At 33.1% G+C, this 25,699-nt stretch overlaps 12 protein-coding genes and 2 non-coding genes across 14 annotated transcripts; 5 read left to right on the top strand and 9 right to left on the bottom strand.

Moving 5' to 3' along the window:
• Positions 1 to 1,230: 1,230 nt before the first annotated feature.
• ASCRUDRAFT_22309 (FluC/FEX family fluoride channel) lies at positions 1,231 to 2,238 on the top strand (the record flags this gene model as incomplete). Its single annotated transcript, XM_020189735.1, has 2 exons — positions 1,231 to 1,383; positions 1,444 to 2,238. Coding segments are annotated over 2 exons (948 nt in total), but the record flags the coding sequence as incomplete, so codon positions are not given.
• A 48-nt stretch (positions 2,239 to 2,286) lies between these two features.
• Positions 2,287 to 4,071, bottom strand: ASCRUDRAFT_72299 (uncharacterized protein; the record flags this gene model as incomplete). The annotated part of the gene is made up of 1 exon (XM_020192055.1): positions 2,287 to 4,071. One exon carries the CDS (start codon positions 4,069 to 4,071, stop codon positions 2,287 to 2,289), a length of 1,785 nt encoding a protein of 594 aa, XP_020045204.1.
• A 320-nt stretch (positions 4,072 to 4,391) lies between these two features.
• Positions 4,392 to 5,351, bottom strand: PDX3 (pyridoxamine-phosphate oxidase PDX3). Its single transcript, XM_020193935.1, has one exon. It carries the CDS (start codon positions 5,141 to 5,143, stop codon positions 4,448 to 4,450), a length of 696 nt encoding a protein of 231 aa, XP_020045203.1. The 5' UTR covers positions 5,144 to 5,351; the 3' UTR covers positions 4,392 to 4,447.
• A 213-nt stretch (positions 5,352 to 5,564) lies between these two features.
• On the top strand, positions 5,565 to 6,623 carry SRB5 (Srb5p; the record flags this gene model as incomplete). The annotated part of the gene is made up of 3 exons (XM_020190880.1): positions 5,565 to 5,792; positions 5,886 to 6,148; positions 6,365 to 6,623. 3 exons carry the CDS (start codon positions 5,565 to 5,567, stop codon positions 6,621 to 6,623), a joined length of 750 nt encoding a protein of 249 aa, XP_020045202.1.
• Positions 6,624 to 6,765: 142 nt separating this feature from the next.
• Positions 6,766 to 8,139, top strand: YHC3 (amino acid transporter YHC3; the record flags this gene model as incomplete). Its single annotated transcript, XM_020190870.1, has 2 exons — positions 6,766 to 7,362; positions 7,543 to 8,139. The coding sequence occupies 2 exons, from the start codon at positions 6,766 to 6,768 to the stop codon at positions 8,137 to 8,139; spliced, it is 1,194 nt and encodes a 397-aa protein (XP_020045201.1).
• A 219-nt stretch (positions 8,140 to 8,358) lies between these two features.
• Positions 8,359 to 9,630, bottom strand: BNA3 (kynurenine--oxoglutarate transaminase; the record flags this gene model as incomplete). Its single annotated transcript, XM_020194734.1, has 1 exon — positions 8,359 to 9,630. The coding sequence occupies one exon, from the start codon at positions 9,628 to 9,630 to the stop codon at positions 8,359 to 8,361; it is 1,272 nt and encodes a 423-aa protein (XP_020045200.1).
• Positions 9,631 to 9,914: 284 nt separating this feature from the next.
• SCC4 (cohesin-loading factor complex subunit SCC4) lies at positions 9,915 to 12,466 on the bottom strand. Its single transcript, XM_020188856.1, has one exon. The coding sequence runs from the start codon at positions 12,287 to 12,289 to the stop codon at positions 10,088 to 10,090; it is 2,202 nt and encodes a 733-aa protein (XP_020045199.1). The 5' UTR covers positions 12,290 to 12,466; the 3' UTR covers positions 9,915 to 10,087.
• Positions 12,467 to 12,483: 17 nt separating this feature from the next.
• Positions 12,484 to 14,294, top strand: ASCRUDRAFT_9956 (uncharacterized protein; the record flags this gene model as incomplete). Its single annotated transcript, XM_020195279.1, has 5 exons — positions 12,484 to 12,529; positions 13,138 to 13,316; positions 13,615 to 13,837; positions 13,958 to 14,131; positions 14,191 to 14,294. 5 exons carry the CDS (start codon positions 12,484 to 12,486, stop codon positions 14,292 to 14,294), a joined length of 726 nt encoding a protein of 241 aa, XP_020045198.1.
• A 258-nt stretch (positions 14,295 to 14,552) lies between these two features.
• On the bottom strand, positions 14,553 to 18,015 carry ASCRUDRAFT_117537 (HUN domain-containing protein). Its single transcript, XM_020188855.1, has 2 exons — positions 17,886 to 18,015; positions 14,553 to 17,659 (listed from the first exon to the last, which is right to left on the bottom strand). Exons 1-2 carry the CDS (start codon positions 17,893 to 17,895, stop codon positions 14,853 to 14,855), a joined length of 2,817 nt encoding a protein of 938 aa, XP_020045197.1. The 5' UTR covers positions 17,896 to 18,015; the 3' UTR covers positions 14,553 to 14,852.
• A 177-nt stretch (positions 18,016 to 18,192) lies between these two features.
• Positions 18,193 to 18,264, bottom strand: ASCRUDRAFT_t154. Its single transcript has one exon. It is a non-coding gene; the product is annotated as a tRNA-Gly (tRNA).
• A 109-nt stretch (positions 18,265 to 18,373) lies between these two features.
• On the bottom strand, positions 18,374 to 18,459 carry ASCRUDRAFT_t153. Its single transcript has one exon. It is a non-coding gene; the product is annotated as a tRNA-Trp (tRNA).
• Positions 18,460 to 18,676: 217 nt separating this feature from the next.
• On the top strand, positions 18,677 to 18,904 carry RPB10 (DNA-directed RNA polymerase core subunit RPB10; the record flags this gene model as incomplete). The annotated part of the gene is made up of 1 exon (XM_020190871.1): positions 18,677 to 18,904. The coding sequence occupies one exon, from the start codon at positions 18,677 to 18,679 to the stop codon at positions 18,902 to 18,904; it is 228 nt and encodes a 75-aa protein (XP_020045196.1).
• Positions 18,905 to 20,602: 1,698 nt separating this feature from the next.
• On the bottom strand, positions 20,603 to 21,889 carry SUN4 (putative glucosidase SUN4; the record flags this gene model as incomplete). Its single annotated transcript, XM_020190872.1, has 2 exons — positions 20,603 to 21,603; positions 21,700 to 21,889. 2 exons carry the CDS (start codon positions 21,887 to 21,889, stop codon positions 20,603 to 20,605), a joined length of 1,191 nt encoding a protein of 396 aa, XP_020045195.1.
• A 1,148-nt stretch (positions 21,890 to 23,037) lies between these two features.
• On the bottom strand, positions 23,038 to 24,399 carry ASCRUDRAFT_92877 (putative hydroxyacid dehydrogenase; the record flags this gene model as incomplete). The annotated part of the gene is made up of 2 exons (XM_020195110.1): positions 24,000 to 24,399; positions 23,038 to 23,972 (listed from the first exon to the last, which is right to left on the bottom strand). The coding sequence occupies exons 1-2, from the start codon at positions 24,175 to 24,177 to the stop codon at positions 23,038 to 23,040; spliced, it is 1,113 nt and encodes a 370-aa protein (XP_020045194.1). The 5' UTR covers positions 24,178 to 24,399.
• Positions 24,400 to 25,699: the final 1,300 nt, after the last annotated feature.

The following is a 25,699-nucleotide window of genomic DNA, read 5'->3' as shown; positions in this document are numbered from 1 at the left end:
GATAGATTTTATTGTTCTAATGGATTTCATTGATTTTACCGATCTCATCGATTTTACTGAACAAATAGAGGATAAAGATCTTAGTGAGTTTGATCTACTTTTAATTTTATTATTATTAGTTATATTGCTATTAAAAGTATTGCTCATATTATTTCTATCCTGGCAGTTTATCTCCCCAATATTGTCAAAATTTAATACTGAGATATCTCTTAGTTTGGTGTCCATAAAACATTTGCTAGTAGCAGCTCTTGCAGCAGGAATAGCTAAATCATCTATGTTGAATTTAAAACTTTTTTGTTTTTGGTCATTCTGAGAGTTTCTATGATGATGATTTAGATTACTTTGATATTGATTATTAAGTTTATTCCAATTTTCATTATTATGAATATTATTGTTTGTATTATTTGACATTTGTTGATTTTCATCATTGTATTTTATACTAAGGGTTTTTTTCATCATTTTATAATGTTGATAGTTATTTTTTAGCAACAAACCTATATTTTCAATTGGTCTGTTTAAAGCTAGGTTATTTTCACTTTTAAACGATCTCAAAGGCTGAGGTTGAGTGAATAATTGGAAGTGAGCCAAGTTTTTTTTATATTTGTTTAAATTTTCTTTAAATTTATACAAATTTGTATTTCTTAATATTTTAGAGAATCTAACGATGGGACATCTATCTTTGTAATAGATTGTAAGTAATTTGTATTTAAGAAAATAGAAAACGCTAAATAGGAGCAGTATTGTGAAATCAAAGAAATCTAGCTGATATTTAACAATGATTTTGATAAATCTTTTCAATTCCTTATATTCAATCATAGCTGGATTCAAAGAGCTAGGATTCAGAAAGGACTAAAAAAGTCAATGGGTCATAAAAATTAATAGAAAAAGAGCAAAAATGACCATTGTTTGGCATTTTTTGTCAAGCAATATGTCTTTTTGTGGCACTTCCTTTTATTCTTCAAAATTACAAAGAATTTTTTGTCTCTGTTGCATTTTTTTCTTGTTCTTCTGCTGCTTTTTCTGCTTCTTTTTCTGTGTCGAAGAACTTTGGGCTCGAAATACCAACTTTGTGGATTTGTATCAAGCAAAAAACCTTAAATGGCAAAAGCTTGTTTCGTGCATTTTCTGGATTTCAAAAGTGCTCAACAATAGATTTTTTGTTTTGGAAATAAGAAACTTCCTCTCAATTGATGGCGTATAATGGTGGAAGAATTTAGATTATTTTTTATTCTCTGCTTTTTCTCCATTTTGGGGAGCTTATCTAGGCTTGGAGTAGGTCATTTAGCATGCTACAACAATTCATATATTTCTGGAATAATTTGGTCCAACTTCCTGTCTTGTTTTTTGATGGGTTTGTTTAAATTTATAAAAACAGATATAAAAGTCGATAAAGTTGATAAAAACGATAAAACAAATAATCACTGTAATAATGTGAAACAAAAGCACATTAATCTTTTGAGATTAGGTATGACAACAGGGTACTGTGGATCGTTTTCATCATTTTCCTCCTTGATTTTAGAAGCAGTATTGCTTACTTTGTCAATGACAAACAAGGAAAATAACTTGATCTTCAATGACAATGCTTATAACTCGTATCCCAATAAAGCCTATGGTCTATTGAATCTAGTTTTATTCATTATAGCTCAATTTTCACTATCGTTTTCTGGGTATTTATTTGGTTTAAGTATAGCGAATGAAATTAATAATCGTTTATCCAAACGTAATGATTTAAGTGGTAATAAATCAAGCAACAAGCAAAGAAGATTGGCTCCATTTCTTATAGTTTTAGAATTATTTGGTATAATCTTTTGGATAGTATTCATTTTTCTATCAATTTTCGAAAAAAGCTGGAGACACGTTACAGTTGCTAATTGTTTTGCGCCACTTGCATGTTACTTGAGATATATTTTATCATTTTATTTTAATAATAAATTTGCCCATGTGAAATTCTTGGGAACTTTTTTGGCAAACCTGATTGCTACAATTTTAATTTCAATTTTCATAGTGTTGAATCGTTCCTCGGGTTTTAATTTAATTGGAAAATCCTTTATAAATTGTCAAATGTTGGTTGCATTGTCTGATGGATTTTGTGCAGTTTTATCAACTGTTTCAACATTCATTCTGGAATTACATTCTCAAACATTCCTAGATGCACTCACATATGGATCTATTAGTATAATTGTATGCTTTCTTTTGTCCTTTGCAATCATCGGCTCTTATAACTGGACGATTGGGCTAAGTTCTCATATTTTATGTTAGATATAATTTTTTTTTTTTGCTTTCTAATTATGTATTTTTTGTTTCCTTTTTTAAATACTCATGTAAGTGATCTATTTTAACTCTTTTTGACAACCCTACTCTATAAGGCCTAAAATTGGTTTTAGAACACAATTCACCAAGAGATTTTTCTCTTTTTTTCTTGTTTGAAGTTTTCTTTGCAATTGTTCTTTGCTGTAGGACTTTATTACTATCAGACAATATACTTGTTACAATCTCAGAAAATTTTTCCTTTGGAGGATCTTTTGTTTTATTTCCCTGCTTGGTTTTTTCATTATTATCATTATTGTTATTATCATTATTATTTTTATTATCATTATCATTATCATTATTATTGACTTGAAGATGGCCAGTTTTGATTTTTAAATGAGAACTTGGTTTATCTTTCATTTCAATATCCTTTGATTTAATCCTTTTATTGATTTTGTCAAGTTTTTTTGAGGGTTTTTTATGTTTTTCTTGATTTGGTTCATTCAATTGTAACAGATTATCTTGGGTATCAGTAGTATTTTTTGCAGCCAAGTTGGTTAATTTTTTTGAATTGATTTGAATTTTTACAAGTAGCTTTGATTTTTTATTTTTCTCAACCTCAACTAAATTTTTCGGTACATCTATTTCAATTCCATTTTTATTATTTAGTTCTGTAATGTCTTTCTTTTTTTCATTAGATTTTTCAAGATCTAGTGTTATATCTTCATCTCCAAAATAACTAAAATTGCCATCGCTCTCAGAATTCAGAATAATATTTCTGGAGTTTCTTTTCTTAGCTCTTTTTATTCCATCACTATTGTGGTCTCTTGGAGAACTATTTATTTCAATAATAAGATTGTTTTCTTTTTTTCTTTTTTTACCTTGATATTCGACAGTATCAACTTCAATATCGTCCCCATCACTTAATTCTATTATTCCGGCGTGAATTTTTGAAGGCAAAGAATCATTTACTAATCTCTGTGACGAACTGTGATTTATTAGATTTTTTAAATTAATATCAGTGATTTTATTAGTAAAAGATGAACTTTGAGAATTGGTAGATGAAGAAGTGGGGATATTTTTGGATTCATGATAGTTATCATCATCTGAGATATCAATAAATTGATTAGATATATATGATTTTTTTTTGTTTTTTTGTTTTTTTGGTGGGGATTTTGATGGAAGATTATCTTTTCTATTTTTATTCTTTTTGCTTGCTGTTTTTGTTTTTGTTTTTTGTTTCGTTTTTACTTTTGTTTTTGAATTATTATTTGGTGAATTTATTTCAATTAAAAGATTGTCATTTTGATTGAAATAGGATATTTTCTTTTTTGCAGATCTTTTCAATCTTTCAGATACGTTTTCCACAAAGAAAGATTGATCAGTAGTAGAATTTGGAGAATGAAAGTTATTTTTTTGATTAATGTTTTCGATTTTGATTTGATTTGAATTTTGGATAATGAGGGAATCAGCGTTATTTGTATGATCAAAGTTTATGGGAATGGAACTTGATATTGGATCATTTTGGTTTATTATTTTTGTATCATTTAGTATGGCTAATAATTTTAAGTTTTCAGAATGTAATTTTGAGATTGAGGATTCTTGGTGATTGAGGTTGTTATTTTGTTTATCGTTTTCGTTTTCGTTATTGTTATCGTTATCGTTATCGTTATCTTTGATATTCTTAATATTTGCACTCTTTTGGCTGATGAACTTTGGATCATTATAATTTTCATTAAATTCTCTACGCAAGTCTTCGATTTCTTTGATTAAATCTTTAGCATTGTTTGATCGATCATCATTCAATAAATAGTTTAAATCCATTTATAAAAGAGAAAGGATGTAAACTATAGAGTAGGTTAGAGTAGGTATGATATATATATATTGAAGATGATTCGTGAAAGTGTTTATTTGTATTTATAGTATTTTGCACTATTTATGTTGAAAAAATAATATGTAATTGATTAGATCGGTTTTGGGTTTAGGTTTGGCTTTGGAGAGGATTTTGGAGGATAAGTGAGAAGGAAAGAAAAAAATGAATTACGAGCTCTAGATGGTTGTGTGTTATTGTTTTGGTTATATATGTATAAGCTGATTATATAGGAGTTTTTTAAAAAGTGAAAAGAAAAAAAAAAGAGTATATTAGTTTGATTCGCCTGTTGATTAAGTCTCGTTGGGCAGATTTAAGCTTTGGATATAATTATGGAGCAATTCTAACAATAGTCCAATCATCGTCTTCTGAGTCTCTTCTGTAAGATATTCTGTCGTGCAATCGACTTGTTCTGCCTTGCCAAAACTCGATTTCTAGAGGAACTATTCTTATGCCTCCCCAGTAGTCAGGACAGGGAATATCGTTGTCGTCAAGATCTTTGAACTTTTCAGCATTTTGTTGGACTAAATTCTCCAAGACCTCTCTATTGGCAATGACTTGAGATTGTGGAGAGGACCAAGCACCGATTTTGGAGCCCCTTGGTCTTGTTTGGAAATAATTTTGGTTCAATTCTTTAGAGATGAACTCAGCTTTTCCCTCGATTCTGATTTGTCTTTGCAAATTCTTGTGGAAAAAAGTCAAGGCAGCATATGGATTGGAGACAATGTCTCTTTTTTTCTTTGAGTTTTCCCAATTTGAGAAAACGATAAAACCTTTGTGGTCCAACTGCTTGAACAAAACGATTCTGTTGGAGACTCTTCCTGAGGGCAAAGAAGCAGTGGAGAAACTAACAGCATCTGGGGTATCTTCCTCTGGGGAATCAATGGCGTCTTGGAACCATTTTTCAAACTGGACTATGGGACTGGGGTTGACGTCCTCGATATCCAAGGCAAACTTGTTGTATTGGTATGTCTTTGGAGCAAAAATTAGTGGCTCTTCTTCCTTGGTGAGAGATTCTTTGGTCATGATGAGTCTTTTCAGCTTGGTGGAAGCAATTGCAAATGTTTTGGTTGTGAGTAAAGCAGGGCGTCTGAATAGAAAAGAGACAGGAACAGCTATCATAAACAACAAGCAGAAGAACAGCAGCAGGTTATGGTGCACAGAGTTATACGTTATGTTTTCGATATTCTACTAATTCTATTCTAATTCTATTCTACTAGCTCAACTCTATATATAGCTCTATTCCATGCTCTTCCACACATTTGCTCATCGAGAGCATTGCTGTTTTGGGCAGTATGCGCTGTTTCCAGAAACAGAAGTATCCGTCTTCTGTTTCTCTGGAATATTTCACTTCAGTTGAAGGATTATTGAATATTGTTGAATATTGTTGAATATTGTTGAATATCTTCGATTCTTGAACTGTTCTGGTGCTAATTGTCGCTCAGCAATGGTCCAGCAGTTGAGCTTGTATGGAACAATCCCCGTCGACCAGTTCATCTTGGTTATCAACACCTTGATCGCCTTGACTGGCATCAACGAGCCCCAGATCTTGTTAAACTACAACATCATTCTCGATCCGTTGATCAACTTGAAAGCCTTGCAACAGACCAACAAAAACAACGTCAATCACAACCAAATCGAACAGTTTCTCATCAAGCTATCCACAGACTGGGACGTCTTTGAGGAGCCAGCTGCCTCCTCCCAAAACTACAATCGCATACTCAATCTCATCTTGAAGAACGAAAACTCCTTGCGCAACCGGGCTCAGTTGAAGTTCAAAAGTGTTTTCAAACACACATCCTCAACTATCAAACAGAACGACTTAAATAACCAGTCAACTCTACTATACAAAAACAACTGGAATCTACAAATCACTGATATTCCCATTGCCTCTTCCAAGGATGTCATATCTCAAACTTTTTTTGAGACCTTTGTGAATCAGCTATCCACAGATTATCTCACTAATTGCAACTTGATCAACTTCTTTTATGAGTTTGGTTACATGCCTAAAAATGAGTACTGGCTAAAGGGGTTGAGATTTTATTACTCGATCAACGGCAGCAACAACAACAATAACGACGACGACAACTTTGATGATGATCAAATGTCAGCTCAAAATAAAACCACTTCCTTGGACAATCACAACGACCCCAAGGCCGAAAACTCAAACCAGAACAATAGCAATGCTCCATCGAATATTGAAAACGATAACAACAATCTTGACTACTCTGATAATACAAACGCAAGCCTAAATTCCAACATTATCATTGATATATTTCAAATTTACATCTACGACTTTGAAACAAAAAAGTTAAAGTTACTTGATGAAAACAACGTTGAAAACAGCTGGTTCATGAAATCCTTCATAAACATCAACCAAATCAGCGACATCGATCTCATTAACAGCGGCAACAAAGACTTGCTATTCCTTCAAAAACAGTTATCTGATTTAATTCATTTAAAAGTAATTGAAAGAAATTTAATGGATTCAAGAGTCAAAAGCTGACCCCCAATTTTGGTCTCTTTATTTTATCTTTTATATCAGCTTTTTCCTTTCTTATCTTTTATTTATTTTTTATTTATCTTTTATTCATCTTTTATTTATTTTTTGTTTATTTTTTATTTATCCATTAACTCACTCCATTCAAATGCATACTGAAACGTTTCTAATATACCTCTCCTTCTGCTTGTTTGGTTTGACAAATAACATCCTCTATGTCGTAATTCTAAGTGCTGCTGCTGATTTAGTGGGCCCTGCTGCCCCCAAATCTATCGTCCTCCTATTTGATATTTTCCCTTCATTTATAATAAAACTATCTTGTCCCTTATTCATTCACCTTATTTCTTACGACATGAGAATTGTCTTATTGGTATCTTTCAGTTTCACCGGCATTTTCATCATTTCCTTTTTCTCCTCGGCTGGATCATACCAAAGTCATTTATACTTGAAATTATTTGGAATTGCTTTATCTTCAGTAAGCTCAGGATTGGGCGAAGTGACTTTTTTGCAACTAACTCATTTTTACCAAAATAATTCCCTAGTGGGTTTTAGCAGTGGAACCGGAGCTGCTGGTTTAATTGGAAGCTTCTTGTACTTGCTAATGACTGTTCATTTACGTTTATCTCCTAGATCTGCTTTGTTTTCTTTCTCCATTACTCCCTTTATTTACCTTATCATTTATTGCTTTATCTTACCAAGAAAGGATCTCTACATTAATTACTCAAAACTTGATAATACCAATGATGTCGATAATCATTCAACAAATCCAATTTATAATTCACATAATAACCCTTTACAATATACCGAACAAGATACTTTGTTGCCCTCAAACTCAAGATTAAACGGCAACTCTTTTAATTCCAAATATCAACAATCATTGAATTCTTTAAAATATTTCAAAAAAAATTTTAAAAAACACTTCAAGACAACAATCCAAAAAATTAAAATCTTAATAATGCCCTACATGTTCCCATTATCTTCCGTTTACTTTTTCGAGTATTTGATTAATCAAAGTATAGCTCCAACTTTATTGTTTGATATTTATGATTCTCACAAAGACCATAAATTCTCCTTTCCCTATTCTGTCATATTTAAATTTGAAAAATTTAGAGACATTTACGTCACTTATTCAACATTATACCAAATCGGTGTCTTCATTTCAAGAACGTTTTCATGTTATTATCAAATAGATAATTTATATATCCCTTTCTTATTACAGGTTTTAAATTTTCTATTTTGTATCTCACAATCCATATTTTTTTTCATTAAAATCGAAAAACAATTTGCTTTAATTTTTTTACTAATCTTTTATGAAGGATTAATCGGGGGATCCGCTTATTATAATACTTATAATAAAGCATCAAAAGAGATTGAAATCAGTAAAAGAGAATTTTCAATTGGTGCAATTTCCATAAGTGACTCAATTGGAATAGCATTTGCAGCATTGATCGGGTTGTGGTTAGAGAAAGCCCTTTGTAATTATCAAATAAATGATGGCAGAGATTGGTGTAGTTTAGAATAAAAAAGCGGATGATGAGTGATGAAACTATAAAATTTGAACATTACAAATTGTTTTTTTTAATGACAATAATACTAGTACAAGCTGTAATTGTAGGCTAATGGAATATTTATTTAAACTACGATTAGATTTAGGTTTTGGTTTTTTTTCAGAACAATTGTTGTTTTTTTTGTCTATAATTTTTTCTGCATGATTAACATAACAAATGTTTTATAAAATAAATTAAAGGTATTCTGCCAATTTTTTTAGTCTTTCAACTGCTTGTTCTAAAACACAGTCTTCTTTACAGACAGCAAACCTCAAACAGTCTTCAGCAACATGTTCATGCTCTTTTATATAAAATTCCGTTGGTGGGATAGCAACAACACCAATTTCTCTGATCAACCAGTATGCAGCTTTGAAGTCCTTGGCTTTGTCTGATAATTCCTCTGGGAACTTGTAATCACTTGGAATTTTTACTTTATTGAAATTGACCAAGATATAATATGATCCTTCAGCTCTTGTATAAGGTAAACCTAAATCATCAAAAACTTTGGTAAAAATTTCATATTTCTTCTTAAATTCAGATCTGGTTTTTTCAAAATAATCAGAATTTGAAGCATAATCTATAGCTTTTGAGACAGCGACTTGCAAGGGACTATTGGTAGTAAAACAGATTCTGGTATGAGCCAAACCACAATATTTAATATAATAAGGATCAGCAATCAACCAGCCAATTCTCCAGCCTGTTGCAGCAAAGGATTTTCCAGCGGAGCCTACTGTAATTGTTTGCTTTGCAATTTCTGGAGTCAAAGTTGCGAATCTTGGGAAATTATCACCATAGTATAAATTTTCGTAAACCTCATCAGATAAGATGATTATATTGTATTTCACAGCCAAATTTCCTATTTTAGTCAATTCCTCTTCAGTAAACACTTTGCCCACCGGATTTTGAGGGGTATTGACTACAATCATTTTTGTCTTTTTGGTGATGGCCTTCTCCAATTGATCATAGTCAATTTTCCAGTCTGAACCGTCAATTGTTTTGTCTTTAAAACTTTCCGGTGGATGTAAAGGAACATAGACAACTTTGCCGCCTGGCATCTCAATATTTGAAATATATTGGTCAAAGAAAGGCTCAAATACTATAACTTCATCTCCAGGGTTCAAAAAGCCTGTAAAAGCTGTTAGCATTCCCTCGTTTGCCCCAGCAGTAACCAAAATTTCGTCAATAGGAACATTTCTATTAAATTTTTTGGAATAGTATTTGGACAAACTATTTAATAAAACAGGTCTTCCCTTGGTGTGAGAGTATTGGTTTGCCATGGGGTCGAGCAAGGCCTCTTGAGCAGCTTTGATTGCAAACTCTGGAGGAGAGTAAGAGAAAAAGCCTTGACCCAAGTTGATGACTTTTTTACCAGTTTCTTGCTCAGCAGCAGCAGCAGTTTCGTTGATCAACGACCAAACATCCTTTGGAGTGTTTCCAAAGTATTTGTTGTGAATGGGCAATGTCATTTCGTCTGAGGAGGAATTTAGGAAAAGAGATGAAAAGTGAAAATTTCGATTGAATCGTGAAAATTTGAAACTTATAATTTTCGAGGAACTGGGCCTTTTGGTGAAGAGCATGAAAAACAAGAAAAAACAAGAATTAGTAATACCAACTGCAATGTTGAAACCAATCCAATTGAGTCATAGAAGATTGGCTTGCAATCTGAGTTTTCGATAGGAAACTCATCAATCCAAATCCAGCATCTGTAACGAAATGCTCCTGGAAAAGAGCCGACCACAGTTGTGGATACATCATGCACGGCACTGCGGCCGTTATCAGCATTCTTTCAGCAGGGTGGGCGGTCGGTTCGACTCCCGGTGTGGGAAAACAGCGCGTGCTATTGCGCCATGGCCAGCAGCAGGGTGCTAATGCACAGGAAGCATTGGCCGCATATACTACAGAAACATGCATGTTATCGCAGCCCTACTGGTTGCCGAAGAGGGTGGTAATTTCCTGCTGGATTGCCACGCATTTCTCGTACTGGAGATTTGCCTCGTAGACAGCGCCATTTTTGTAATAGTTGTGGTAGAGGTAGAGGCTGCTGAGGTAGTTCAAGACCTTGTTGCGAGAGATGGTGGAGAAGTGGATGCATTGAAGGAGAAATCTGCATTTGGTCAACGAGTCTAGAAACTGCTCGCTGACCATGAGCACTGCAATGGAGTATAACTCGGGTGAGATGTTTTGAAAGTAGTTGGACTCTTGGATAATGTTGCTGAGAATAGTATTGCTATCTTCCTGAGAAATATCGTTGAACAAGATGTTAAACAATTTTTTGGTTTCATTTAGCAAAAAGTCGCTTTTTATAAAGTCCTCATTAGTTTGAATCTTGTGATTATTTGTAATTTTATCGATTTCTTCTTTATTTTCTTCTTCAAAATAGGTATTTATTTCTTGTAAATAGGTATTTCTTTCATTTGTCAATCTTTCAATTTCAATACTGTTATTGCTCAGGTCTTTGAGAAAATTCAAGTTATTTTCCACAATTAAGATCAAATTAAATGTGCTGAAGATGTACAATTGAGAATGGTTTTCCTTACCTTCAATTCTTTCTCCACCCAAATTATTTACAAAAGAAAAGAAATTTAATTGATAACTCTCAATGGTGTCGTTTTTGGTATTGTTATCGTTATTATCACTTAGTAATTCTCGCACTTTTAAGTATAAGGATTTGGCCAATCTCAAGTCACCTTCGTTTTGTAGAATCAAAGCCAAGATAAAATAGAATTTTTTATAAAAGTTTTTATAATGATTTCTTTCAAATATGGTTAGCTTATTCAATTCATTAATCAATTCATTGATTTTCAATTTAAGTTCGTCAAAGGACTTTAAATTTTCGTTCACCATATACTCATAATAAATAAGATAGAATTTGATTTGAAATTTTATAAAATTCAACCGAATGAGTTTTAAATTAAATACGTTTAAATCCCCGGAATTATCTCCAATATAGTCTCCATAATATTGTTTAATTTCACCACCAGTATTCTTGGTATCATTTTGTAAATGAACCTCGTCATTCAATCCAATACTGATGAATTTTTTGATTTGTTTTTGGCATGCTATTAGAGCACTTTTAAAGTATAACATTGCTTTATTCTTTTCAAAATACTTGGATAAATACATCAATCCAGCAAATAGTTTATTGATTATATATAACTCGTCTAATGTTAGCCAGTTGATCTTAAATGGAACCGAAGCATGATGGTTATTAATTTGGCAAAGCATTTTAAAAGACCCATCGGGGTTCCAATTGTTCCAATTATTTTGTCTTTGATCAGTTATAAACTCACTTAGTTTCCGAATTGATTTCTTGCCTTGTCGAAATTGGTACTGCACTAAAGCAAGATTAATCTCATTTAGAATATAAACCGAGTGCAATTGGGGTATCTCACACAATTCTAGTTCAGTTTTATTTTTGTTATCCAATTGTTTTATAAAATAGTCTCTCATTAAAATCATTGCCATCTTGGGAGATCCTCGATAAATATTTAAATTGATCTCAAATAGTATACTTAATTGTCGCAAGTTTTTATCATAAATTTCATTGTTAGATTCGTTGAATTTCCTTAGCAAATTTAACCCAAACTTAGGATCCAAATTCAATAACAAATTTATCTTATAAAACTCAAACACCTTAAGCCACTGGGTTTCCTTTAGTATTTTCAAGTCTCTCATCTTTGAATTTATGTATTTGATAGCAACTTTGGGATTATTAATACTAATGACATTGCTCGCTAGGTACTCACTAATATACTTCAAGTTCAAATTGTTTACTCTTGAGGATATTGTAATAGCTTTGTTGACATAATTTTCTGCAATATCGTAATTTTCAGTCTCATTAAAATAAATTTGAGATAATTTCAAGTAAATGGAGGCTTCAAGATTTGGTGATAAGTTCTTGGACGTATTTAATATTGCGGTCAAGCAATTTATTGCCATATAAATTAATTTGAAGTATGATTTTAAACCAGCTTCATCTCTGATGGCATGGTGAATATTATTATGTGCAATGTCAAAATACTCCCTGGATAACGATAAAAGAATATGGTTCATCACCTGGGGAGGATAGCTATTAATCAGGGGCCGAAGATAATCGTACAGCACCTCTTTTTGATCATTTTCCATTTGCAAGCAAGTTTCTTTCCAAGCAGGTAGTTGGTTATTTGAAGATGTAAAGGAAACTGAAAAGAGAAGACTTTGGTAACCCTTTCGATCGCCAACCGTGAACGCTCTGTTCGAAGCTCAACTTCGAAAAATTCCGTTTTGCGGTAACTCCGGATCATACGAATGGTGCAGATTACTGCCTATGAAATTACCACATGATATCATTAGCTAATCAGCTCAAACTAAAACTACCACGAATTGGTATAACGAATCCATGATATATTAAGGTATCAAGGGACTAAAGACAGAACGAGATGAACCCCTAACCTTCTTTTAGAGGGGTCTGGGTTTGATCTGTAGACGTCACGGGGAAAGATCGAGCCATGTGACAGTCGGTGTTAAGCAACCGAATCGGGAGATCCGGTTACTTTACACATAGTTGGAAATCGTTTTGAGTTTTAAATTTATTGTTGTTTTTTTTTTATTATTTTTATTTATATTCTAATTCTTATTTTTATTCAAAAGTTTATCCAAAATTTTATTTTTGTTTTAGTTTTTATCGAAATGTTATTCAAAAATTTCAAATTTTAATTTTTATTTTTATTCTTCTTTTTTTTTTAAAATTAAAGGGTGAAATGACAAAATCAAAAAATTAGATATCACAAAAATTTTCTTCTCTGTCACTTATTATATCTGTCAAATAGTTTTATTGTCGAATCTCGTTGGTATTTTTTTACAATTTTTATGTATTAAATTAAGCTCAACTACTGGATTGGATTTAACAAAAGCTTGTTGTGAATATTTACCAAAATAGTTAACTTTAATCTTATATTTCTCTGCTGGGTCTGCTATTATCGCAACAAATATAGCTGAACTAAAAGACTCTACTATTGCCTCAAATGTTTTGCCAAAGATCCCCTTATATGCTAATGTTATGAAAATAGTTGTTGAAGTATTGGTTGTCTTGTTAGCCTGTAGACCAGGCTCATTTTCAAATTTTATGAAGATATTTCAATCTACTGTTGCTTCATTGGTGATTGGAGTTGTGGTCTGCTTTTCTGTTGAATTAGGTTATATTTCTGCTACTGACATTGGCACACTATTTAGAGGATAGTTACCTTCAAGTAAAATTTTGCGAAATAAAGGTATCTTTATTGCAACTGTTATGCCTCATTCTCTTTTTTCTGGAATCAGCTTTAGTCCAACCTAGATTAAGAGAAAGTGATATGAATAACAGCAATGTTCCATTACTTTCCTGAAGTAATTCTTCTCTGTCTTTACATGACAGTAACTCCGATTTTGAAGAATAATACTATAAATATGGGTCGACCTCAAACGCTATCAAGTATACCTATAGGTACTCAGTGATTAAATTGGCTATAACGTTATTGACCTTTGCATTATTTGTCAACTCTGCTATCTTAATTGTAACTGGTGCAACTTTGTACGAAAATGAAGAAGTCCTTGGTGCTGGTTTGTATATTATCAGTGCCTTTATATCAAAATCTTTGGCTCCTGTTGCTGGCACTATCTTCATGTTGGCTCTTCATTTCAGGGGTCAAAGTGATGGTATTTTTTGCACAATTTCTGGTTAAATTGTTTCTGAGAGCCTTTTAAATTGAAAGGTCAAACCATGGGTTAGAAGAATTATCACAAAATGTATTGCAATTATTCCATGTTTAGCTATAGTTTTGCCAACTGGACAAGATGGTTTATCCTTAGCTTTGACTGCTTCTCAAGTTTTTTTATCAATTTTGTTGCCACTATTAACTGCTCCTTTAATTTATTTCACCTGTTTAAAAAGTATGACGGTTGTTAAAGATGGTATATTATCAGCTGAAAATGAATTCAACAATGATCACAGTGAAGCACAAAAAAGACAACCACCTCCAATGATATTCAGCTACAGAATCTCAGCCCAGCATCTTCGGTTGATAATAGTAACAAAAATATCAACAACGGTACCAATAACAACACTAATGTAGAAAACAATAAAAGCTCCAGTTTTGTTATGCCTAATAACTGAATCACAACATTGACCTACTACTTTGGATATTCATCACTCTTGTGAATGTTTATAATATCGTTAATATGGGTATCAATGGTGTGAGAACTTGATCGAATTGAAAGCATAAATAGCTCATTGTTGTACATGATTGCATTAGATTAATTTCTATTACATCCGATTTCTTTTTCAGAATTTTTCAGCACGCTCATTTATTATCTTACATTGTTTCATATTATTTCATATGATTGCATATATACTATCATGTTAAAAACAATGAAAAAATAAATCCACTTATTTTGTTCATTTGCAATGAACCATAATATATCAATAAGTTGTTGTATAGCTTGGTTATATTTTTATAATGTATAATAAACAAAAACACACAATTACAAAAAAAAACAACACAAAACATAACAAGAGCACGCAAAAATAAAAAACTACAAAAGCACAAATATAAAAGTAAACAAAGTAGAAAAAAAATAAAGTCTAAAAATACAGATAATCATTAAATTTTTTGGTATTTTTGGGAATATTTCAATTTTTGGTTTGTTATAGGTATCATTTGATAAACTTTAATCATGTATGAACAGGAGTTAAATTGGGTAAATTTGAATTTGGGTTATTTGAACCATTTTGATTACTTTGATTGTTTTGGTTATTTTGATTGCTTTGAGTATTTTTATTTCTTTTAGCATTCGACCTAGAGTTTCTAGCCCCACCTCTGCCATTACCCCTTCCTCTTTTGGTATTGGAAGTGGAATTTGAATTTGAATTTGCATTTTCAGATTTGTTTTCAGATTGGGAATCTTGAACCAATGGGCCCCAATAGACAAAAAAGCCATCGACAGTGGAAGCTCTTTGCTCCTCATAAAATAGTTCTGAGTCATCAATAAATGGATCATTTACATCGTACTTTCCAATTTTTCTATTAACTGAAGCTGCTTTCTTTTTTTGGGATTTTCTCTTTTTTGAAGTTTCAGAATCTTCTAAGGTGGAATCATTATTATTACCGTTTCTATTGCTACTGCTATTATCAATAAATTCATTCATCTCAACATCATCAGGATCGTCATCATCGAGATCATTTAGAAGATCCATAGCATATTTGGCATTAGGATGAATTCTTTTAAAGCCGTATTTATCCTCGCACATTTTCATAACATTTATAACTACTTTAGAAGAGCCTGGAGGATCGTTCGGAGCTCTTAATGGAACATCAAGAACGATAATTGGCGGGCCTTGGTCGATATCTTCTTGTTCATCATCAATGGCAACATCAGTATCGTTTTCATTAATTGTATTATTATTGTTGTTATCAGCGTTAGAGTTTTGATATTGATATTGATATTGATTTTGGTTTTGGTTTTGGTTTTGGTTTTGGTTTTGGTTTTGGTTTTGGTTTTGGTTTTGATTTTGGTTTTGGTTTTGGTTTTGGTTTTGGTTTTGATTTTGGTTTTGGTTTTGGTTTTGATTTTGATTTTGAAGTTGTATTTGATCATCATTTTTTTTGCCCTTGATCAATAAATCCTTTTCGGAGGGAATATCTAAGATTCTCGGTGGAGGTAACTTATTTAAAGAATCATTTGATAGTTTTAGTGGTTTTTTCATTGCCATAACATTATTGAATTCAATTTGTTCAGGAGATAAGTGGATCGTTGATGCCATTAAGACTGATTGATTCTTTTTTTGTTGGTCATTAACATCATGATTAATTTTATTTGAGTAGGAAGCGTTGCCATTACTAGTAGTGTTATTGTTGTTGTTATTGATATTGAGTGAAATCGGTTTATTTGGTTGGAATGAGTTAATAATTTGGATTGGCACGTCCCTTTTAAGGTCCTTTTTGATTGCTAATTTTTTCAAAGGTTTTGTGTCGATATTTGTATCTTTTGAGTAAGGGCGGCCTCTTTTTTTCGGTTGTTTGTTATCAGAGATGATAATGTTATTAGTAAAATTTGAAGGGATTGATGACATGTTGTTTGTGTTCCCATTGATATTTATTGCCAGGTTTTTGATTTTATTATCATTATAATTGTCGTTAATATTGCTATCTGAATTTGTAGTGAGAGGATTATTAGCATTCAAAATTGAGTTGTTTTTTGTGTTTGGTAAGATATAATGTTGACTATTTTTTACCGAATAAGATTGGATTAGTCTTTGAGTCTTTAATAAATCTTCTGGGGTTAAATTTTTGTTGTTACTAGTTTTAGAAATTGTTGAAGAGGAAGGATGAGGCGGAGTAGCAATAGTATTAGTATTAGTATTAGTATTAGTATTATTATTGGCGGTATTATTGGAATTATTTATTGTAGATTTTTGTTTTTTGATATAGGGACTTGATTTGATTGATTCATTAGTTTCATTGACGATGGTAATTTCCTTGTTACTATAGTTTGGTAAATTTGAAATGTTGTTTGGCATTTTCATATTGTTTTTAGTGAATTTGAATTCTTTAATTTCCTTTTGGGGCTTTGATTCTTTTGAGTTAATTGGGATGATGGGAATATTAGAGGAGGTTAGAAGTTTATTTGAAGTCTTTGGAGAGGTTTTTTTTTTATCTTTTTTCAAGGGTTTTGAGTCCCTCGACTGAATAAATTGCGACTGGATTTGGGATTGAGGCTGGGGTTGGGATGCAGTTTTTCGTACTCTTTGTTTTCTTTTTTTTGATTCTACCAGTTTTATGGACACTAGTGTTGGAGAGTTGTTGTTTGAGTTTGGGGTTGAAGAATTATTTTGCATTTGAGTAGGAGCTTGAGTCAAAGGAGTGTTTGATTTTTCATTGTTTGAATGATTTAGTATTGAGTTTGATGGGTATTTGTTATTTATGAAATTGATTGCGTTTTTGTTATTGTTTTTATTTTTAATGTTTTTATTTGCGTCGTTGTTGTTTAGGTTAATTGGGATGTTGGTTGAAGAATTTATGATACTACTGATACTAGTTTTGTTAGTGTTTGAATTTGGTGAGGAAGAAGAATTGGAGGAAGAATTAGAAGAGGGAGAATCATTATTGACCAAAGAGGCGATGGTTGGCTTTTTAACAGGAAACTGGACCTGACCATTAAGATTAGTGTTGTTATTTTTGATATTGTTTGGGGATACAGAGGTGTAAGTTGTTCTGTCGGTTATTGGGTTGTAGTAGCGATGCACAGTTCTTGAAGCGCTACCATCAGCATTAGCGCTATTACTATCCAGAGCGATATTGTTGATGTTATTGATATTACTGGATTTATTATTATCGTCGTTGTTACTAGTATTATTAAGATTATTAGTATTATCAGTATTATTAGGATTATTAGGATTATTAGGATTATTAGTATTGGCAGTGTTGTTATTTACATAACGATCAGATTGGTTGGGGGAGAGTAACGAGGGTATAGAAAAACCTTCTTAAAATAGACAAATCAACGAGAAAAAAAGCATGGAAAGGGCAAGAAAGAAATGTTAGTGAATCTGAAAAGTTTGGTGTGTCTCGAGTAGCTCTTCATTATCTAGAGCATACTAGAGAGAATAAGCTATGGGAGTGTTGCGATAAGATAAAGAAGATAAAGAAGATAAGGGATAGCAAGGCCAGAGATGGCAGAGGAAGGAGTAGAAAAGGTGGTAACTTACTCTTGCTCATGATGGAAAGAGCCGAACAGCAGGCAGAGAAAGAAAGGGCAGCAAGAAAGCTGGAGCTGGAGCAGAAGAAGCAGAGGAAGCAGGACCAGCAGAAACAGCGGCGGAAGAAGAAGGAGAGAAGCTGAGAAGTAGCCACTCAGCAAGTCGCCCGATCGGGCAAGGCCTTAGCATCCTGTCCTAACAAAAAGCTCCACAAAAGCTCGTTCTGGCGCTTGCTCAAAAACGCAGCTGGGCAGCGAAAATCAGAGCTCTGAGTTTCGAGCTGAGGCTGCTCTTAAGCAACCCACCCGGCAAAAAGTGAGTGATACGGGAATCGAACCCATGTCACCTGCTTGGAAGGCAAATATGATAACCACTACACTAATCACCCGCTTTTATGTGCATTTTTTTAGCCTCGGCTAAATCCAGATGTTTCAGAAACTAGCTTTGAAACAACAGGGTAACACAGAAAGTTTTGGAACGTAAAAATATCTTACCTATGACACGGACAGGAATTGAACCTGCAGCCCTTCGATCGCTGCTCAGAGAACTGGAGTCGAAAGCTCTACCATTGAGCCACCGCATCTTTCTACAAAAACTAGGTTTCGGCATTAACTTACAATAGTATTCCCTTTTTAATCTCTAATGATGAAAAATTTTTAGCACATAAAAAGCTCAAAATTTTTATTATCACCGATTCCTAATTACTATCATATCCACTCGATTATAGCACAGACAATAACTGCACTATTCTAATTAATATCATCTGGTGTGTTTATATCTTTTGTATTTATTTTTTAATAATGATTATACCTGTTCGTTGTTTTTCTTGTGGCAAAGTCGTTGGTGATAAATGGGAACAGTATATCAAGTATCTCGAAGATGGTTTAAAAGAGAAAGATGCCTTGGACAAGTTGGGTTTGAAAAGATATTGCTGTAGAAGAATGGTGTTGACTCATGTTGATTTAATTGAAAAGTTCCTACAATACAATCCTCTAGAGAAGAAAAAAAATGGTTCACAATCCATTTAGCATTCTAATTCTACAACGAAATTATTAAATGTTTTCATTAAAAGTGTTTATCAACTATTTATCTACTGGTCACTAAATGTTAACTAAATTTTCACTAAATTTGTTTTGTATCATATTATATTTTTATTGAATTTTATTCTACCTAAATATTTATTTTATTTTTTTGTTTTATCTGGTGTTTTTTTTTTTGTTTTTTTGCTCATTAAATTGATCAATTCATATCAATCGATTAAAACTTTTTATCCATGATTTTATCCATTGTCCAATAAATTTCATTTTCCATAATCATAAATAGAAAAAAAAAAAAAGAAAGAAAAAGACAAATTATTATCATGTTATAATTACTCTGTTTAATCAACCTCGTTTCATTATTAATCCCAATGTTTTATTACCACACATCTTTATCACTTTATCTTACCTGGTTTAATTTTAAATTTGTTTCAAATGAATTTTAATTTATTCCATTTGATTCCATTTACTTCTATTTTATTCAAATCAAGTAATTCTTAAGCAATTCTGAAGCTATTCTTGAGCAGATTGAAATTGATTACCGTTAAATTGAATTATTTTTCACTTTCTTGATCCTTTTGACTGGGTTTAAATTTCATTATAAAACTTTCATTGATTCGATTGGCAATCTTTGGAATTGTTGAGATTGTTGAGATCGTTGAAATCGTTGAAACCTTAAAGGAGTTAATTTGTTTCAAAGAAGAAAAAAGAAATAAGTAAACACAAAGTAAGTACTAGGAAAAGCGTATTTTGTTGATTCAATTCACCAATTGAAAAAAAAATGTAAATAATTGTGAAATTAATTGTAAAATTAATTGTAAAAGAATAAAGCTAGTTATCGAGAAGTGCAAATTTGCGATTGTTAATTAATCTGAGATTATCATCATTATAACGATTATTATCAAAATTATCAAAATTATCAATTGATTATTTCAAGCCTTAAAAAGAGTGATTTGTTAATTAGATACAAAATAGGTAACAAAAGGAGAAAAAAAAAGTTTTCCAAAAACATATAATCTAAAAAAAACATTCAAATACTATAAAATAAGACAAGACAAAATAAAATAAAACATAGAAAAAACATCTCTAAACACTCAAGCAAAGTAACTAAACTAGTGTAAAACAACAAAACTGTAAGAAAAGGCTATTCAGTAAGAGAGAGAAAGAGAAAAAAAAGGAGGGAAAAATAGAATAGAACAAAACGAAAGAGAAGGCTAAATAAAATAAATGAATAAAACAAAAAAAAACTAAAACTAAATCAAGTGTAAAACAAAACGAAACAAAATAAGTAGAGAATAAAATAATATATGTATAATAAAAAAAATAGTCAAACTATACCATTGTACCATTTTACCATTGCAGCATTGTACCATTTTAGCATTTCAGTATATTTTATAAATTTTATATCTTTTTATATTTTTTATTTTTTTTTTTTTTAATTCAGTATTTTTCTTTAATAAAAAAAAGTATTTTTTTTCAGATCTAATAACAAAAAACGATATAATAAAACTTAAAAAAAAGGATAAAAAAAACTCTTAACTTTAATAATTTTCAATTTTAATCATTAATAAGAATGATAATAATCATAATAAAAAAAAATGATGATGATATTGATGATGATGATGATAATGATAATATTAATTTTTTATTTAATTAAAATTGATTTCGTAGTAATTAAATTAAGTTAAATTAATTGTAAAGACGGAATTTGGCAGAGCCTTTAGTGACACCAACAGTACAACCATCGGTTCCGTCATTAAAAACACCATCAACATAAGCACATTCTCCAGAAATAACAGCGTCAGAAGTGTATTTGACGATTTCGACATTAAAGTTAGCAGCATTTTTGTTGTTTGGGTTTGGAATTAAAGACAAGTAAGAAACACCACTTGAAGCACCAGCACCGAAATTCAATGGAGCCCAGTTACCATAGGTGGTACCGTAATCACCCCAAGAACAACCAGTTTCCCAATCAACACCGGCGTCGTTGACATAATATTGAGCAGAAGTAGAACCGCCTCTCCATGTGTAGTAGGAATCTTGATCAACAACAGTTAAGGGCAATTTTGAGTTAGAAGTGACAATAGTTGGAATAACCATATTTTCAGTACCTGGATAATCAGTTCTACAAATGGCTACGGTATCGTCCAATTCAGAGACAACATAAGCAGAATCAACACCCCATTCACACAAGTAATCTGATCTTGAATTTGTTTTGTAGAGATAACCATTTTTACATAACAAACCACCGATTGAAACACCACTAGCAGGTTGTTCAGAGGGCCATTGAGTCTTTGACATACCAGGTTGACAGGCGTAGGAACAGTAAGCGCCTTCTCTACATTCACCACCGACTTCAATATCATCAGCAGAATGGATCAATTCGATTCCAGACCAACCGCCAGAACCAACATGAGTAAGAGCAATAACACCATTACCTGAGGGGAAATCGGAACAAGGAACAACACCATCTTCGAATTTTTCAGATGGACCAGAGAACGATGACAAGTCACCAAAAGTGGATTGAATGGATGTTGAGCCAGTTGGAGACGAGGTTGAAGTTTTTTTGGTTGATGAAGCAACAGAGACAGAAGATGAGGAGGTGGATGAGGATGAAGGTGAAGAGTAAGAAGTGGTAGAAGCGGATGATCTGTAATAGGATTTTGACTCAGACTTAGACTTAGATTCTGCTTCAGATGAGTATGAGGAAGGAGATGAGGTGTAGGAGGAAGCGCCTAAAGTTGTTGTAGTTCCAATTGAATAGTCGATGCTAGTGTCACTTTCACCAGTTTTGTAGGTTGAGGTAGTTTGTGAAGTGGCCAAAATGGTTTCGCCATCTCTGTTGACAGTGACAGTGACATATTCGTATTCGATTGCGACAGCTCTTTTATGGAGGTTATGGGAGTGAGCAGGAGCAGCGCTTGAGGAGAAGATCAAAGCCGAGAGGGATAATAAGACTGAATTTGAGAATTTCATGATATAAGGCGAGATGAATATAAGGAGTGAATGAAAGTTGGTTAATCCGTAGATTAGTTGGATAAATTTTGGTTATATTTTGGATTGATTTTGATGTGATCTTGATGTGATCTTGATTTAAAAGAAAGAACTTTATTAGATAAGAGATGAACCGATAGTTAAAGAAGGAATGAATAACAGTTGGTAGTTCACTTTAATAAAGTAAAAAGGATGTAGATACTAAAACAATTTATTTTTTGATTTTATTTTATATTTACTAACGAGATTTGATTTGAAGTAATGAAGGATAGTAAAAACCAAAAAAAAGTAGTAAATATATAGTAAAAAAGAAACAAGAAGCTAGAGTAAGAAATGAATGAATGAATAGATAAACTGATCTGGATTGATGTGAACTAGTATGAACAGAAAGAGAAAAATAGAGAAAGAGAAAAAGAAGAGAAGAGATAGAGAAGTGAGATTAAGAAGAAAAGACAATTTATTTAAGTCTGGCTGGAACATGTTCTTTTTTTTGCAAGAAACAAGAATTCCGCAAAATGTAAACACAGCGCATCGCATGGTAACGCACGCCAAGACGTCAGATAACAATTACATGCACTTATTACCAGACAAAAACGCGGCTGTTTGGCAGAAGGCACGTGCAAACACGATCGAGAGGGCTGGAAAAAGAAACGAGGGGGCTGTTTCTGGGATGTGCAATCGGTGATGGTGGTCTTGGAAGCGATTAGAGGCGATTGAGATAGGTTGGAATCAACTGGAATAAGCTGCGAAGCTTGGCCAATTGAGCGGCAGAGCGTTTCACAAAATGGGAAGCGAGACGAGGATGGAGTGAATGAAGAGCAAATGAAGAGCAGGGCAAAGGGTTGGAAGAGCGTGAAAGGCCTGGGAGCTGGAAGACCTGGGCTGGAAGGGCCTGTGTGGCTATAGGAAGATGAAAAAGTGAAACCAAAACGAAGGAAAGAAAGGATGGTGCAGGTGAGATGCAGTGGCAAGAAAATGAAAAAAAGCGTGAAACAGATATGATGCAGGGCTACGTCATGAGAGGTGACGGAGGAGAGCGTTACGTAATAGGCAGCACGTATTTGTCGGGTGAGATATGTAGTCCGATTAGGAGTGAGATAGAAGGATCAGTAGATTATGCAATGTATTAGCTAAGCGTTGACAGGAGAAAGCCCGTTTCCGTCGTTTAGAACAATGTCGATGATGTTATCCTGACATAATTTGTAACTTTGAAGAACCTGGTCGTAGGTGGAAGAACCAATGTGGGGAGTTAACGAGACGTTGTAACGTTGGTTATTTTTTTTATCGAAGATGAGTCTCTTATTGATGTTATTTTCGTCGTGAAAGACGTCGAGGGATAAGTAACCGATTTTTCCCTGGTCAAGAAAGTCTATGACATCCTGTTCATTTATGATTTTGCCCCTGGAGATGTTGATGATTTTGACGTTTTCTTTGCAGAGAGATAGGTTGTCTTTATTGATGAGATTTAGGGAGTTGTTGTTTAGAGGGAGAGCGAGGATGATTATATCAGATATCTTTAATAGGGAGGATAGGTCTTGGTGATAGGTTAAGGGGAGGGAGTTGTTATTGGTCGGAATAAATTTTTTGATTAGGAGTGAATAATTTGAGGGGGATAGTTTATTTCGCTGATGGTAATGGAGAGACATGCCTAATGAGTTTAATCTTATAGCGATTTGTTTACCAATTTGACCCAACCCAACGATTCCAGCGATTTTATTTTTAGGAGAGTGGACTAATTGAGAGTAGCACTGATCACCCAAAGCAAAGTATTTGTTATTGCTTTTGCTACTATTGTTGTCGTTATCAATGGACATGATTAGTCTTGAATCAATTGTGTTTTTGTATAGCCTTAGGTTTTTTTCAAAAATTGGAAAGAATCTAAAGGCAGATAAAGTGTGGTATAAAGTTAAATCTGCGACGTCATTGCTACCCAAATTTGAACGATTGCAGAGAATTATATTTTTCTTTTTTAATAGATTTAAGTCGTAGCGATCATAGCCTATTGAACATAAGACGATGCATTTGAGATCTTTAGGAAGGGAGTTGTATAGATCCAAATCGAATTCTTCGTAGCCATTTTCAGAGATCAAACCGCCGTGAGATAACCAAAGAGCAGATATATTGGTGGTTTTGTAGATGGTATTAAAATCATGGATTAAAAGTGATTTAGATTTAAAATTGTAAAGAATGATGTTGAACAAATTAGAGAATCGAATGAATGATTCTTCATTTTGATCAACTTTTCCAATTATTAAGACGCCAGGTTTCATATTTAGTTTTAATCTTTTCAATCTTCTTTGATAATCTGGATATGACTTAACTAGGGTTTGGCTAGGGTTCAACTAGGAATTAGTTATTTACTAAAATCAACCAAAAATCAACTAGGAAGCAACTAGGAAATAGTTTGGATAGCAAAAGTGTAAAATATGAAATAAATGACCAGGCGGATTAGATTTGATAGCTATAAATTTATGACTGTACTCTAAAAATTGATTATATCTTTAGAAACGATTATATCTTTAGATATACAATACTTAAAGTTATAAATGGAAGTTCCGCTTCATTTGGAGCCCTAATATATATATATATAGATTACACATATAGATATAGATATAGATATTGATATAGATATAGAGCCCTAGTGATATTAGGTAATTGCTTTGTAAATTCGTAAATGAGGTTTGTTTTACCGATGCAGACCGACCAGAACGGAAAATAACTGGAAATAGCTGGAAATAACAGTTGAAAACTGAAAATAGCTGGTAACAACTGGAAATGACTGAGGTTGGCAGAGATTGACCTTGGATCAACAGAGTTTGCGCGGGTCGAGCAGCCTCCAACAGCGGTTCATATCCAGCTCAAAATCAAGCGCTTAGAATTTGATTTTGAGGTAATGCAGATTAAGTTAGTAAAATAATTTCTCTGTACAGAATTTTTGGAATTGTCTGAGACTTGTCTGACTCAACTATATTGGATTGTGTTAGATGGAATTAAATGTTGCAAAAATGTTTAAAAATAATTATGTTTTAAAAGTGTTTAAAAAATGTTTGAGAAATGATTAATAATGTTTTAAAAAAGTTGAAAACATGTATTGAAAAGTTGTGTAAATAGTAGAGTGGTGGATTATAGTTTGCTGTTCAATACAGTTAATGGGAGATTTGAAATGTTTTAAAAAATGTGAGAAATAATATAGAAAATTATGAAATTTTTGAAAAATATGCAACATCTGAAATGTTTTGAAATGATTAGAAGTGTTGAGTTGTGTTTGGAGATGATTGGAAGTGTCTGGAAGTGTCTAGAAATGATTGGAAGCGATTGGAACAAGAAAGAAAGCAAACACGGTGGTCGAAAGTGCCAATGGGAACGGAAGATGGCACGAGAACAGTAGAGCTGAGAGAGTGGAGGCTGTTACTTGCTGGAATTGCTCATCGGCAGACGAGGATTAGTCACCGCGGTCATGGGAAGAACGAGGTGGAAGAGGGAAAGTGGGCTGGTCCCGCAAATAACACCACACCATAGCAAAGCGCGGGCGCGAGCGCTGCCTAGGCCGCTCCGCTGGCGTGCTCCGCTTGCTGCAGACGGGGTTCTGCTAAGCGGTGCCCCGTCACGCTCGCGCTCGGAGACGGTTGACTCCCAGCGGATGTGGCAGAAACCCCCAGTCGCACCAGTGGGTCTCACGTGCGCGCACGCCAGCCCAACGTGAACAACGTGAGAAACGTGAGCCACCACCACAGCACGTGAGGGACAGCGCCATAACCACCAGTGTAACCGCCAATGCAACCACCAACGCCA

Source organism: Ascoidea rubescens (genome assembly GCF_001661345.1).
Source record: "Ascoidea rubescens DSM 1968 unplaced genomic scaffold ASCRUscaffold_15, whole genome shotgun sequence".
NCBI classification, from domain to species: Eukaryota; Fungi; Ascomycota; class Saccharomycetes; order Ascoideales; family Ascoideaceae; genus Ascoidea; species Ascoidea rubescens.
The sequence above is the reverse complement of the archived record's forward strand: the minus strand, read 5'-3'. Positions and strand labels throughout refer to the sequence as shown.